Source organism: Manacus vitellinus, unplaced genomic scaffold (assembly GCF_001715985.3).
Source record: "Manacus vitellinus isolate BGI_N305 unplaced genomic scaffold, ASM171598v3 scaffold_13_pilon, whole genome shotgun sequence".
Lineage (NCBI taxonomy): Eukaryota > Metazoa > Chordata > Aves > Passeriformes > Pipridae > Manacus > Manacus vitellinus.
The window spans coordinates 9,978,027-9,992,969 of NW_021938999.1; the positions used below are offsets into that span (position 1 = coordinate 9,978,027).

The 14,943-nt window shown below is 41.4% G+C and overlaps 1 protein-coding gene across 1 annotated transcript in view; it reads left to right on the plus strand.

The window, feature by feature from the left end:
* Positions 1-14,943, plus strand: part of COG5 (component of oligomeric golgi complex 5) — a 182,607-nt gene that overhangs the window by 160,193 nt on the left and 7,471 nt on the right. Inside the window, exons 18-21 of the mRNA XM_018068185.2 lie at positions 825-1,062; positions 9,777-9,853; positions 10,340-10,466; positions 11,014-11,093. Coding sequence (XP_017923674.1) covers positions 825-1,062; positions 9,777-9,853; positions 10,340-10,466; positions 11,014-11,093 — 522 coding nt within the window. The remainder of the gene's footprint in view (positions 1-824; positions 1,063-9,776; positions 9,854-10,339; positions 10,467-11,013; positions 11,094-14,943) is intronic.

Below are 14,943 nucleotides of genomic sequence, written 5' to 3' on the forward strand. Positions count from 1 at the left end.
GAGACTTCCTCCCTGAATTTTGTTTTGGTTGTCATGCCTGTTCTGGCGTTGCTTATATCATCATCAGTTGCCCTGTTTTCTGTCTTGGAAATTCACTGAAAATAGTATATTTTCAGAGGCATTTTAAATTTTCCCTTTGATTTTTTTTTTTAAACAATATTTTATTCTCACCATCTTTCTTTTGGCACTAGTAGCAAAATACCTCTCTAGGTGGATAAACTGTTTCCAGCCAAAGGCTGTGTTTTGTTAGATAGCCTTTATGTTCAGGTTCCTGAGTTTGGAAGAGCTGCTCTTTTGTCTGACTGTGAGTCAGAGAAACAGAAGGGGGATTGATTTGTGTCCAGGGGCTTCTGTGCTGCTTCTGTGATATTGACTTTATAATGCTGGGTTTGGAGGAATCTAGGAAACTAATTCTATACAGACAATAGGTTTAGGATAGGCTAAACTAGTAACCCTGTGACATGGATTTGTATTTTATGATCCATTATTAGAGTTTTAAATCAGCAACTGGGACATTTAAATTTAGGGGCTGGATTTGGGGTTTAGACTCTAAACTGATGGAAGCTCTTCAGGTTGAGTAGGAGTGGGGGGATTTTCTTTATCTCATTAGGATGAGAGTGGCTGATAAAGAGATGTTTTTTGACTGTGGTGTCTGAGAGAGCTATATGCTCCTTATGCTAAGTAGAAATTAGACTCTGCAATTCATGCCATCACTGCATGGGGTAGGAATAAAATTAAAAAGAATCCAATAGGTTTTAGCTGTGTTTTAAAGATGAATTTAGCTGCCCCTATTTCTTTTTCTTTTCTTTTTTTTTTTTTACCAGATCATTATCCGGCTCAGGAAAACCAGATGTCCCTTGTTCTCTCTACATGAAAGAGCTACAGGGTTTTATAGCAAGAGTCATGAGCGACTACTTTAGACATTTTGAGTGTTTTGACTTTGTCTTTGATAACACTGAAGCCATGGCTCAAAGAGCAATTGAACTTTTCATTCGCAATGCCAGTCTAATAAGGCCCCTCGGTGAAGGTGGGAAGATGCGGCTTGCAGCGGATTTTGCACAGGTACCCTCAGTACTGATTTCTGTTTTTTAGTGTTACTTCACTGATTTCAGTGAAAAATGTCAATACTTTTGCCCCCATCAAAGTATAAACAGGCAGTTGTAGAGATTGGTGCATTCCAGGTCTAAACATCCTCTCTGATAGGATACTGGATCCTGATAAATGCATCCACCAAGTAGTTGAAGATCCCTCATCACCGTAAGGCGCATTCAGGGAGATCTGACAGCTTCCTGTCAAGTGACTGTTGCATTTAAATGTGACAGCTGCATCTTGACATTTTATCCCACTTGGCTGACCTCTTCGGCACATCCATCATTCGCCACCATTCATTTCCTTCATCCTTTCTCTCTCTTGGAATGGAATGGTGTGTCACTTTCTTAATCGCTCCATATATCACAGTGCTCACAGTGGTTAATGGCTAACTCAGCTGCTTTGCAGTGAAGGAGACAAGCTAAAGAAATACCAGCATCCTGGGGAAGAACAGCCCTATCGGAAACAGAAGGGCAGTTTCCATGTGGAATTCTCTTCACGATCCAATGGATTTACCTGCCTCTCAGCTTTACCTAACTCCTACGCTGGACTAAAATGCAATTCATATCCACTCTCTGTCTGTGTTATCTACTATATTAAAATTTAATTAGTAACGCTGTGTGGTTAACTTGCCGAAGAATCAGGCATCCACTAGATTAAGCCGAGGGTGCCGGTTATTATTATCCAAGTGGAAAAAGGAATTAGCACCAACTGTCTGCATACTGAGTGCTGCTTTTGGCTGGTAGGTAAGTGAGGTAGGAGAGGAAGGCAGGGAGGGAAAAATTGCTGCCACCTCCACTCCTGCTTGTGGCTTCTTTGTATCATTTGCCTGTGAGTTACATACTCCTGAGTAAATTTTTTTTATTCATTACTCAAAAGTAGCAAATCAGCCTTTAACCAGAGAAATTAAGGGGAAGTTCTCAATTGCTTTCAGTGAGAAGGTTCCATTCTCTTCTGTATTTTGAAGACAATGGCATAAAATTGCAAGAAAAAAAAAAGGACGCTTGACTTTTCGCGTGGAAGGAATAGAGATAATTTTTGTAATTTATGCTATTTATACTGATTTTAACTAAAGTAAGTCATATGAATTTGGGAAATATCTTCCCCTGGTTCTACAGTAAGAGCATCTGATCTAAGCAGCTGTTATAATCTAAAAATATTGCTTATTTATCATTTTTTAAACACTGATTTTTCTCGTTCTGAGATAGGCTGCCTTTTAAGTGAAAAGTGAAGGTATGTTTTCATCTGAGTGTAGACAAATTTGCATGATGTTCCCCACTGTGCTGAGTATAACTCCTGGATGGACAACTGTGTAAAGATGTGATTTCTCTTCTTTTGTACCATGGAATCAAAAAAAAAAAAAGGGGTTGAATTGATTCTTGTCTCCTGCCTTCAACTGTTGCTTCATCTGGGGGCTGCCTTGTGTTTTTATCTTCACATTGCACCATATTCTTGCCTTGTTTAAAAATGGGCTTAAGACAAGAAATATGTCTGTGTCCAACCAGCCCCATACAGCCAACTCACTGCTCACTCTGCACCCTTGAACATCACTGCACAGAGCTCCTCAGGGTGTGCCAGGCTGCACAAGGGTTGTAGTGTCCAGAATGGCCTGGACACTATATTCCATTGCTTGGCATAACAGAAAAAGGACTGAAACATTTTGTGTGTGGAAGCTGCCTTATATCCATGTGTTCTGTGATGTATGTGCTCCTCCCAAAAACCTGGTGGGTTTTGGGCATGAGCCCATGACACCAGCTCCTGATAGCCCCATGGGAAGGTTCTTGTTGCTCTAACCCAGACAGGAGTTCTGGGCACATTTGCCTAAATGCAGGTATAATCCTGCTCAGGACTAGAGGAGGTTGCTGCTGCTCTGGGCTGAGGAGAGCAGGGAGCAGGTATTTAGCTGGGCTGCTGGCTTGATGGGAAGTATAAATTTTTCCAAATGGCCATAAATGCTGTGTGCAGGACTCTTTTCAGTTCCAAAGGAACCCACTGTGTGAAGGCCGTGGTTTGTTTATGAACTGTTTTAACTTTTCTTCTGTCTTGTAGAGTTATTTTGAATTTTCTCTACTCAAAAAGGGTTACATGTTCCTGCTCAGAACTGACTTTTGAGATCTAAAACCCCTTTTGGTATTTTGGGGTTGTTTGGAAACAAAAGACCTGGGCAGAAATCTGTCCAGAAGTTTTGGTTAATTTGAGGTTTGGTTATAAACATACATGCAATAAGTCAAATAATCTTGGATTTGTCACATTTTGGGTATCTCATGTGCTTGTGCACATTTCTTTCAGGGCACTCAGAGTTACAGCTGCCTTATACTCAGCAGAATTGCTTTGGCTAAGAGGCAGATTTGAAAATTTTTGCACTGGAAATGTGTTTTACTGATAAATTGCCTCAAAATAACAGGTGTCTACACAGAAGAGAGAAAACAGATTTCAAGTTCTCTTCATTCAGAACTGGGTTTGGTGAGGTGCATAACAGCCAATTTTCTTCAGTGAGGCTCAACTACTTAGTCAGTAATTGCTGCTGTAGCTCTGTTGAATTCTGTCTTACCCTGTTTCCAGTGTCAGTATTGCATTTGGCTGTCCTATGCATTACAGATTTTTCATCAGTGAGACTAGGTGTGTGCTAGTGTGGCAGCTGTAGGCAGAGCTATGAGAGGCTTGAAATATGCCTGAATATCATTAATATGATTTCATGTAAATGAGTGCTTACGGGAACACAGGAACATTGCAAGCCCTAGGAAATGTGTGCAGCACTACAAGGTTTTTATCGCATACTATGCTACAGTTCCTTGGGAGTCTCATTTGAAATATTTCCAGTCGACAGGCTGAATTCACCTCTTTACATACTCTCTTGTTTTTATGCAGGCAATTGCACAAGATTGCTTTTCAGTTCAGTCCTCTGTGTTCCCAAATGAGTTTGCTTTATTTGGTTTTGTATTGTTAAGATGCCCAGAATTCAGTATTCACGAATTTAATACCAAATTTCACTTTTTAATTCACTACTAGTCAGACTGAAAAAAATGTTATCCTGGAGGCAAGCAAGCCAGCAAGCCCTGGTAGTTTTCAACATTTCTGTTTCTGGGGAGTACCAGTTCTTTCCCAGAGGACGCTTTAACTTGCTTGGTATTCAGAGTTGTTATAGCACTTACACATACTTTGGGCTTGTGACTTGTAGTTCAGGCCTTCCTAAAGCCCGATGGAAGTGCTGGACAGTGCAGCAAAGAATGAAGTATAAACACAATCAGTTGGGGAATTTATTTAGAAGAAATGAGGAATCTACAGTAATATTTGGCATGGAAATTAGTAGTCTGCTACACAGAGTTTGTAAGCTGATACAGCTGTTTATTACTAGCAAATACAAATCACAACTGCATTGAAATAAACTAGTCTAGTAGTTGCAAAGTAATCATTATGCTTCATGACATGAAGGCATGACATGATTTCCCATCTATTTTGGAGCGACATATAAGGCAGGAGCCAGTCTCTGCCAAGAACCCCGTCTCATGTCATGACTGATTATTTTCAGCCTTGTAGAGTGAACTATTTTTATTGGTCCTTTTTGAGGTAATACTTTCCTGCATATGCTTTCCTGTATTTCTTATCTAGGTGTGATTTATAGTTGGGGTTTTTTGGCATTGTTCAAGTACTGTGTTCAACCAGTTTCAGTGGGATATAGTTAACACTGCCATCAATTCTTCAGGTCTTTCTCAAAAAGTTACTGCAAAATGTTTGGGGTTTGTTGAATTTTCCTAGAAAAATGTTTTTGTGGTAGAAGTTGACAATGCTAAACTCTAGTGTAGAAGAAATGTTTCTATCTGCTGGCTAGCCTATGGTCAGAATGTGGTTTCCTGATTCAATATGTGGCATTAAAAAGTAGCAAGAATATTAGGCATTTGGATTTTAAAAAAATGTAAACAGATTTGCTCATTTGATCAAATATAATGATAAAAGTATAAAAGTGCTTTTTCTCATTTTTCTTAAAAAATTTCCTTTTTAGTTTGTTACAGAAATGTGAAAGCAGCAGGATGCTGTAATCACAGTTGTAGTCATAAGGACAGAAACTACTAAAGCTAAAATGCATTTAATGTTTAATGCTAATTACCTTCCTGGAAAGAGGGAATTACTTTCTGTTGTGTGTTATTTTAGAGGTGTTACAGCTGAAGGATTTACTTAAGCATCAGCTGTTTTGGAATTGCTGCACTGGGGAGAAATCAAATTCCACTTCCCTTCCAGGCCAGCTTCTTTCGTATAATAGTTCAGGGCTCTTCTGCTCTCTTGCTTGTTAAAGCATTCTGTTCTGTTGAATGGCTAGAAAAAAGCATTTTTAGTTAACATTTAAAAACTTGGAATTCATCTTGGCCAGGAGGAAATGCAATTGCTAAAAATTTAATGTTAAGATTTTCCAGCTGAAAAAACAGCGGTTTAGTAATGAGAGATTTTGAAAATACCACAATAGGCTCTAAACAGTAACTTCACTATGGGATTTTTCAAAGCACTCTTCAATATATATGCATTATCTGTATCTAGACTGTGTATTAACTTCACCCTTGAGTTGCTGAACATAATCCAATTAGAGAAGCCAGTGATATATTTTTTGCAATATGGCCATCCAGTGAATAGTTCAATAATTGACCACCTAGCCATGGGCTATGGCAGAGTCATGTGAGAAGAAAAGATAATATAGCCTTTTTGGGCTTAGAGAGCAAGAACCACTGAGAGGAAGCATATGTTGGGCAGGAGTCTGCCACTGTGTTCTGCAAAGCATAGCAAACTAACATGAACAAAAGCAATGAATTTTGAACAAAGTTAGAAGAAACGAGTCATTAGGCCTTCTTCTGTTCTATCTGCTGCTTCCTTTTGGCAAGCGTGTACATTCCCTACTGCTTCCCTTGGATCCTGTGTTAACAATTATCTCACATCAAGCCTCTGTGGTTGCAAATTACTGCTTGGACACCCAATTTATCACTGAATTTAACCTGGATATCTGAATTTTCAAATTTGCAGTTCTGGAAGGGAAATTTGGAAAAGAAACAAAAAATACTGCTTTACCCTTTTATATGTAAATTCCACAAGACGTGGCTGTGTGAAAGGCCTTGCACACATAATACAAGTACTGGCTTGCCGACAGCCGAAACCATCACCCAACATGTAAAAGCTCACCAACATGATTTGGAAACTGTAGCTGTGTATCATAGCAAGAGCTGCTATGGTATAAACATGTTGCATGAATCAACAGTTGATGCCATTTCAGGTGATGACAGGTAGCAAAACCCAGAAGTGAAGTACGCTTGATCCGCCGCCCAATTCCAGCACCTTAAAAACAGCAGCTGTTCCAGCCGAATGGTTTCTCCCCAGCACTTGCTCCCATCGCTGGCATAATGCTCAGCAGAGACACAAAACCCCGCTCAGTGGCCTGCAGAAATGAATGTAGCAGCAGAAGGCTGCTGTAGCATCGTTGGCTCAGACAAATACTTAAAATTAAAATGAAGAAAACAATCTTAGTTATTATGCGTATTAAACTTCTTATTGGAGAGATTGGGTTATAACACATAGCAGACTAGTATTGTAAATTAAAGAAAGAGTTTCTGTGGTTTCTGTGCATTTTTACCACATTAGTTTTCGCTCATTCCCACTCTTCATGAGTCAATTTGAGATAGTATAGTATGTGGCAAAGCTTAAAAACAATATTTTTCTTTGGCAACTAGTACTTCACGAATCAACCATCTGCTGCCATTAAATCTATCTAGTTCTAGCAGTACTAATAATTTCCTACAGTTAATAAAGGTTGAAGATGAAGTAATAGAATTTTCCTAGGTAAATTTTCTTCTTTAGTATTTAAGACTAAAAATGTTGATTTATGGAGACAGCAAAGTATATTCAAGAGAACTCATTTAAATTTGTTTTAATAAAGAATTGGTTAAACCGTAGAAAGTTTCACTTACACCTCAATGCTTCATATTATGTTTCAGGAGTGAAACAATCTTTTAAAACTTATTAAGCAAAATTATATTTTTGCTGTGGTGCTATTTCTTCCCCTCATGAGTACAGTTTGATCCACGCATTTCTGTTTCCACAAGTCAGACTGGCAGTTTTGTTGCCTTTTATCAGAGTCTCTAAAGAACCTAAAGGAATTATGTTCTCCCTGGTCCCTCACAGCTACAAGCCCGCAGCTCCCACCAGAGCTAGGACACCAGCTCCTGCAGGATATCAGTTACTTCCAGCTGCCCCCAGCCAATACTGACGCCTGAAAAGAAGCTCTGGAGAAATCAGTCTTGCTCCCATTTGGTTTTCAGGGTCTGTAGGGTTCTTGTATCATGATGCAGCAAAGCATACTTAATTATCTCCTCCTTTTGGCTCCCTGCTCCCGATTCTGTGTGGCAGACCAGCCTCGTGGCTCCCATTTGTGCTCAGAAATGTCTGGGGAGTCCTGGGGGAGCAACATACTGAACTTGTTGTAAGCTTCATCGCAGTCTGGAGTTGGAGCACCTCCGTGCAGCAATCCGCAAGGAGAACCTGCCTTTCCTGGATGCATGCCCTCTACCTCACTCCCCTGGATTCAGCGCACGCACAGCACCCGATGGCTCCTCAGGCACAGGGATGTTGACTTCCCACCTGCCTAACTTGGGCACAGTCTGGTGGACAGCGTGCCTTCTCAGGAACTGTGAAACCGGGTTGCACGTGCTCTGCAGGCCAAGGAATGGGTACCCCTTGCACCTGCAGGTGGGAGAGGTGACCTGCCCCTCAGGCTGTGAGGGGGATGAGTCAGGGTTCCCAGCTGGTTGTAGAGAGAGGCCTGTTTGTAGCCTAAAGATCTGGGGATCAGGAGGGCAGCAGACAGGAGGAAGCTGGGCTGTTACCCAGGGCTGGAGCCTTATTTCTGCTTCCTGGATTTTTATTCACTTTCTCTTCCTGTGAGTTCATGCAGATTTCAAGTGTCCTGGAAGTGCTTGATGAGGGTCATGTACTCCAAGGACCCTAGGCTCAGGCAGTGGCTGTGTACAGCCCCTAGGATAGCTCTCTGGGACATTGCCCATTGCCCTCCAAAGGCACCAACCTCTTCAGGTCTGCAGAGGAAGCTGAGGTGCTTGGGTTTCCCAGCTTTGTCTGACTGAATTTTGTGTAGGTGGATACTCCCACAGTATGAACCACCTGACCTTTTTTAGGTGTCCACCTCGGGGACAGATGCATCACCCCACAAGAGTGGCTGTTTCTCTCCACTGAGTATGAAGAGAACCAGTAGATGTTGAGAAGTAGGTGAGATGACTCCCATCCTGCCACCTGCTTTTAGATACGGGTGCCTGAAGTATGTGGCCTTGATTTGCATTAATTGCTAATTTAATTTCTTCTGGGTTTAGATGAACTGTGGCATCACAGTTCACTACACCATGTTTCTTGTTTATGCTGGAACCCCAGGTTACATGCTCTTGGTGAAGCTGGTGACCCAGCAACCAGCTCTGAGGAAATTCGACAGCTGGAAAGAATAATATAATAACATTAAGGACTTCACTGTAAATAGTGTCAGATCACAAACACTTTGAAACTCATTCAGCGATATTACTTAAATGGGAAACTCATTGTATGGTGGTTTTGATCTTCTTACTTATTTTAGCTGTCATCCTTTGAAACTTAGTTTAATTGTGCATCATGTGTAAATCAAAGACTGAATAGTCTTTCAAGTTGGGGGTTTTAAAAAAACGTACGTGGAGAATAAAGCTTGATCCCTCACTTGCTTGACGCTTCAGGAATGCAAAAAATAAAGACTTAATCCATATCTGACTAAAATTACCTGTGGGATTTTTTGAGTGGGGTTGTTTGTATTGATGTACATATTAACTGAAATTTTGCTATGTAATGTTCATGTTCAGTCTGGGATCCAGAACAGAAATCTTTTTCTCACTTCTGTGTCTTCACTGTTAATGAAGAGCCTGTGACAGAATTTAGGTGTAAAAACCCAAGTGGAGCCTGGCTCTTGTTCAAAAGAGCAGGAGAACTCCAGTGCTTAAAAAACAGTGTTTTAAACTTGTTTGTTTTTAAAGATGGCTGCTGTAACTCAGAAACCAAACAGTATGAAAATAAGTATGAAAATAATGCTCTTATTCTTTCCATATGACCCTGTGGCAGTAGGTCCCAGCTGCTTTCTATCTAATCTGCGTAGGTTTTGTGCCCCGAAATTTGGAGCCCGATGTTCAAGAAGGAATCATTTTAACCTTGTCCTTCACCAAGGGAAAGGATGCCCAGCTGAAATGGGTCTGCAATTTAACTGTTTTAGCAGTGCTTTGTGGAGACCTGCCTAGATTTGCTTTCTTTCCACAGCTGTGGTCAGATTTTTGGGATATTGACATAAGTGCTTCAGCAGGAAGCTCATCACCAACAAAATATACTTGCTGCAAGAAACAAAGCTTCAGTCTCAGAAAGCTCATGAGACCCCCTCTGTTCTTATCCACAGACTGACACTGTCGTTTTTCATGAAATGCTTACTGTGTTGCCAAGAGTAAGGCAAAAGTCTTGGCTTGCACAACATAGTATTGAAAGGAAAAGATAGCTTCTTGTCTTAATTCAGCCACTGGGAAGAAGTCACTGACTTGGTCCGCAAGTTTGGATTATTGGTTAAAGGCAGGCCACTTCAGTACCAAGTTTTATGTTTTGGGAGAATCTAATTAAAATTGAAATGTTTGTTTTTACAGATGGAGTTAGCAGTAGCACCGCTGTGTCGGCGAGTCTCTGACCTAGGAAAATCTTACAGACAGCTGAGGTCATTCAGGTGAGTTGCAGTCGCAGTATGACTAAACTGCATTTCTGAACTGATTTATTACCTCGCGTTAGTTCTGATTGAACTGAGAGCTTTTTTGGCAACACCCACCTGCAAATTAGAAATAGATTAAATTTCTTTTAAATTTTATGCAGAGTATAACTATGATTTAACAATCTTTGTCATGCAAATGTTGGCCAAATTGTACTTTTTTGTGTTGCTTTCAGTACATGTTCTGTATGACAGCGAGTTCTATAATTACCTTAAATGTTTTCACTGAAATATAAAATTTATAGTCCTGTGTTGATTAATTACAATAGGCAACTGCTGTAAATTTTTACAAAGTGGACCTGTGTTGGAAACCTAAGATGCAGAGCAGTGGCAAAAAAATTAGATTATTCAATCCTAATGCAATATTGCCACCACATAGAAGCATTTTTCTAATGCATAAGATAAGCTTTTTCTTCCTTTCACAAGTATATTGTTACATTTTTCCAGACCACTGCTGTTCCAGACCAGTGAGCATATTGCCAGTAGCCCAGCTCTGGGAGAGGTTATTCCATTCAGCATTATTCTTCAGTTCTTATTTACAAGAGCACCACCAGAGTTAAAATCACCCTTCCAGGTAATAGGATCAACCTGTCTTTCCTTTTCAGATGCTCTAAGGAGAAATGAGCATTGTAGTTTACCCTAGCTGTTTTAATTAAAAATTATTCAAGTCCGTATTTTATATGATTTGTGGGCATTTGTTTTTATTGCGGCAAATGTGTTATGGTCATTGACTTAATATTTTGATTATTAACAGTAGGAATATGTTGACCTGATATTAAATATACTCTCAATTCTTTACTATTCTGTCAGCTCATAAAAGAAATCGCAGATCTTTTCCCAGACTGCAAATTGCCCAGATCCTACTCGTCTAAGATACAGGAAATCTAGATAAAAAGCCCTGTCAGAAATGGGTCATCAGCTGAAGTAGGAAATCACCTCTGAGCTCCCAGATAACATACTGGGCTATTTCTGTTAATTGTCTCTGATCTCTTTCTGCATCACTGCAGTATTAGGAGAACCTCATGTGGTCTTCATTTATGTCATCTTTGATTCTGAAATTGGTGTATCTGTTTCCTTTTTCACATTTGTGTGTAATTGGTGTTTGTGTTTCTCTGTATCAGAGGGCTGAGTGGTCCATTGCCCGTTACTCCCAGTGGCTTGATGATCATCCATCTGAAAAAGACAGGCTTGCTCTCATACGGTAAGAATCAGGCTTCTTTCTTCTCTACATTTATGATAATGGAGCAGTAACTTATCTGCACACTAAGACTGGTCTTGAAAAGTAAAAAAATGTGCCTCAGGAGATGTGTCATAAATACCGTTACCCTCTCTCTACTCGTGGGATGAGTTGCAAAATGGCAGAATATGTAAACTGAACTTTCCCCTCCACCCTCCCATACCCAAGCCCTCCAGTGCTTTTGTAAGGAGCACATACTCATCTTGCAAAGGAGGGAAACCAGGCACAATGAAGGTTTAAATTAATACTGAGTTTTAGCAAAACTGCCTCCCTCTCTTACTGTTGGAAAGTCAAGGCTGCAGCTGTCCTGTCTTCTGTATAAGGAAAGAGAAGCTTTGAAAGCTTAACCAGTGTAAATGTAGGTAGAAATCTAAAAATGGGAGACCCTTGTTACACCCTTGTAATGTTACTCTTCAGGAAATCAGCCCATGATTCACAGGGAAGTGACAATTACATCAGATTTTTAAAATCTTGCTTTATAGCTAAATACTATTTTGCATCTTAAAACGTTAGGAAAAGTTAGAAGAGTCTTGTTTTTCAAAACAAGCAGATTTTTAAAGTATGTTAAGGAGAACAGATGAGTTGTGTGAATGTGACAGAGCCAGCCTGGGGATCCTTAGGATTCAAGGCTCAGGTGATCATTTGGCTCCTAATGCCCTAAATTTTCCAACCATCTTCTCAGTGACCTCAGTGTCACCTACTCCAGTGGGATGGGAAAAGCTGTCACACGTAGCTGCAGCAGGCTCCATCTGGCCTGGGAGCCAACTCTGTCCGTGAACTTATGTGCGTGGATGTTGCCAGCTTTTGCTGAAGTGATAGAAGCTGACTTTTAAGTTCCAGCCAGCAATGGTTGTGCCTGAGAAAGTCAACCGTTATCTGTCCACACTTCTGAAGCAGCCAAGAGGAGTCTGCTATAAATATTTACAGTTCCTGAAGATGATAGCACCATACAGTCCCATGTAGTGATTGGGCCAGTTAAGGAAATACTAGTTGATCACCAGTAGATGTTAGTAGATTTATTTCTGAAATATTAAAATATAAACGGTGTCTCTTCATATGTGTATTTTTTTGAAAACCATACATGTTGTTAATCTCGTTTGTTTACAAAACTAGGTTTTCTTGAATCTCCAGCCATGACACCTTGAATTACAAGGGCATGGGTAATAGGTACAGGGCTGATAGAGCCATATATGTAATTAGTTATGACTATTTTGATTATAATTTCCATCCTGATAGTACTGACAAAACTGGAAATGTTGAATTTCAGATATATTGGAGAAAGCCAAAAATGCGAATCATTTGAGAACTGGTGGGATTTTGTTCTCTTCAGTCCTTTTTCACAAATTCGAAAATGCCATTCTTAAATTGCCACAGATTTTTGTCTTTGCTTGCAATTAAATTTCGTCCAGACTGATTCAGTTAATGGGCTTGCTGGTGGTCATGTTCAGACATTGATAAATTTCTCTGACCATGGAGGCATTAAGGAACAAACCTTGGGACAGTGGTTTTAGGCAGGGACATTAGACCAAATAGTGAAGTTGGAATACTTAAGTTTTTCCTTTCAATTCTTTCATTGAATCCTTTATTCATTTTGCATGAGATACCACTATTAAAATATTTTAACTTTGTAATGTCAGTAATGTACTGCTACAAGGTTATCACTTGGCAAGGTTATCACCTGAGCATTTTGCAGTCAGGCTGTGGTTCCTTTGCTTTGCACTGTGGAGTGCTCAGGCACTGCTTGGACATCCGTTGTCCCAGGGCATGGAGAGGGCAGCTTTGAAGATCTGCCCTTCCCAAAGGCCTTTGTTGGCACTCCAGTGGCTCTTCCCTGCTCTTGCTATGCCACAGCTAGTCTGTTTGTCACTGCCCATGCTTGACTGCTGCTCCATCCACCCACAGCTCAGCGATTGCAGGCGCCACTCCTGCAGCTTTTCTGGGCCACATGAGTTAACTGCACTGGGTTTGTCCAGCAGACTCATCCCTCAGGTGTTTTGGTTGGCAGCTCATGTAGCACTGCAGTCTGGGAGCAAGGATCTGGGGCTGGCCAGCACTCTGATGCAATGAGGGAAGGGGATAGTTCTCTTTTGCAGACACCAGTCATCTCTGTAGGTACTGCTGTGTGCACTCCCCTTTTCACCATCTCCTCTCACGCCTGTAAGACATTTCTAAACAGGCCAGTTATCCGTATGTAAGACAGGCAAGCAAGCGTCAGTCACTGGTATGACCATGTCTCACTCATATTGTCTTTAATATTCTATTGGGAGACTTCTGAGCCTGCTCTTCGTGTGTCTCATATGAACCTAAGTTGAACTACAGGAGTCTTGCTCTTTTATTAGTCACCCTCTTCAAGCTTTTTCTGCCTGTAGTAGTTCAGCTGTGCTAATTGAACTTTGGATGTTTGGAGCCTTCAGATCCCTGCACTACATCAAGATATTATCTCACGTTTGCTGCAACCTTGCAAATGGTAATTTTCTGCAACTTCCCTTTGTAACAACTGTGCAATTACTCTAGGGACCCGCTGCTTAGATATTAATTTACTTGTGTTACCAGGATCCTTACAGCTTCACATTAAAGCTAATTGGAGTGCTTCTTCCGCTCTGTAGGTCTTAAATGCTTCACTGGCAACATGGTGTGAATGGTGTTAGTACCATTCTGAGCGTTTTTGTGCATTTCTTTCTGCTCGTATCCAGCATGAAGGGTGGGATTTACCTGGCCAGAGGTATATTTGCTAGACTCCCTTTATGGTCAATAGAGAGAAACAGGCGCTGCTGGGGCTGATTCATCTTATCCTGGAGCAGGTACCTAAAATAGGCCAGTTGCATTGTGTCCTGGAAGCTCCATTTTCTCTGTTCAGTGAAGGGAGCGGGGCTGGGACACAGGAGCACTCTCAGGCAGCCAGCTGCCCTGTAGACATTTAAAGTTAGGTGAGATGACCCTGCTGCAGGCGTCCTCCCTGAGTAGGGATTGTGTTGAAAGGAGCACTCCTTTAAGTGGCCGGGGCATTTTCTTCTTTTTAAATTAAGCTTGAAAACTCAGTCTTTCTTCCATAAAAGAAACCCTATTAGACATGGCAGGATTTGAGCCACCCTAAATAGTTTATCAATTCAAGGGCCACTTTCTTACCTTTACCATTACTGTGTGGGTTAAGTCCCCTTACTGAAGCTCACCCTTGCTGGAGCAGAGTTGAAAGGCAGGCCCAGTGAAGGGTTAATTTTCATAATGAGCTGATGTCCTGATCTGGAGATTGGCTCTGACCGCTAACGAGCCAGGGGCAGGGACAAATGCCGGCTCGTGGGCCACCACAAAAGCCCCATCTGTGCACTTGGTTCAGTCTCGGGGGGGTGCAGCAGCCCGACAGCTTTGCCACGAGCAGCAGAGCCACGCTGGGTCAGTGCTCTGCTCACACCAAGCAAGAGCAGCCAGGCGGGGTGGCCAGAGCCTGCCGGCGCCTCTGAGCGCTCCGGGCCAGCGCCAGGCCATTCATTAAAAACCCTCAGCGGCACCGAGGCTTGTCTGTCGGCGCACGGTCCTTTGATCTCTTTATTATGCACTCTGGAGTAACCTGGGGATGTCCCCTGCCAGTCTGTTGTCCTGCAGGTGACGCTGTTGGAGATTTTACTGTCCGTTTTTACGGTAATTTTTATCATGGCTAGGCTTCGAGAAGGAAGATTTGGGAAGGGCTCTACCCACGTTTGTTAGCACTGGATTAAATAGACCTGGTGTCAGACAAATGTGCTCTTGCCCAGCGTATTTCCCATTTTCTGCTTTGCCCTGAATTTTGCAGAGCAAACAGACTTTTAACAAAGTATTA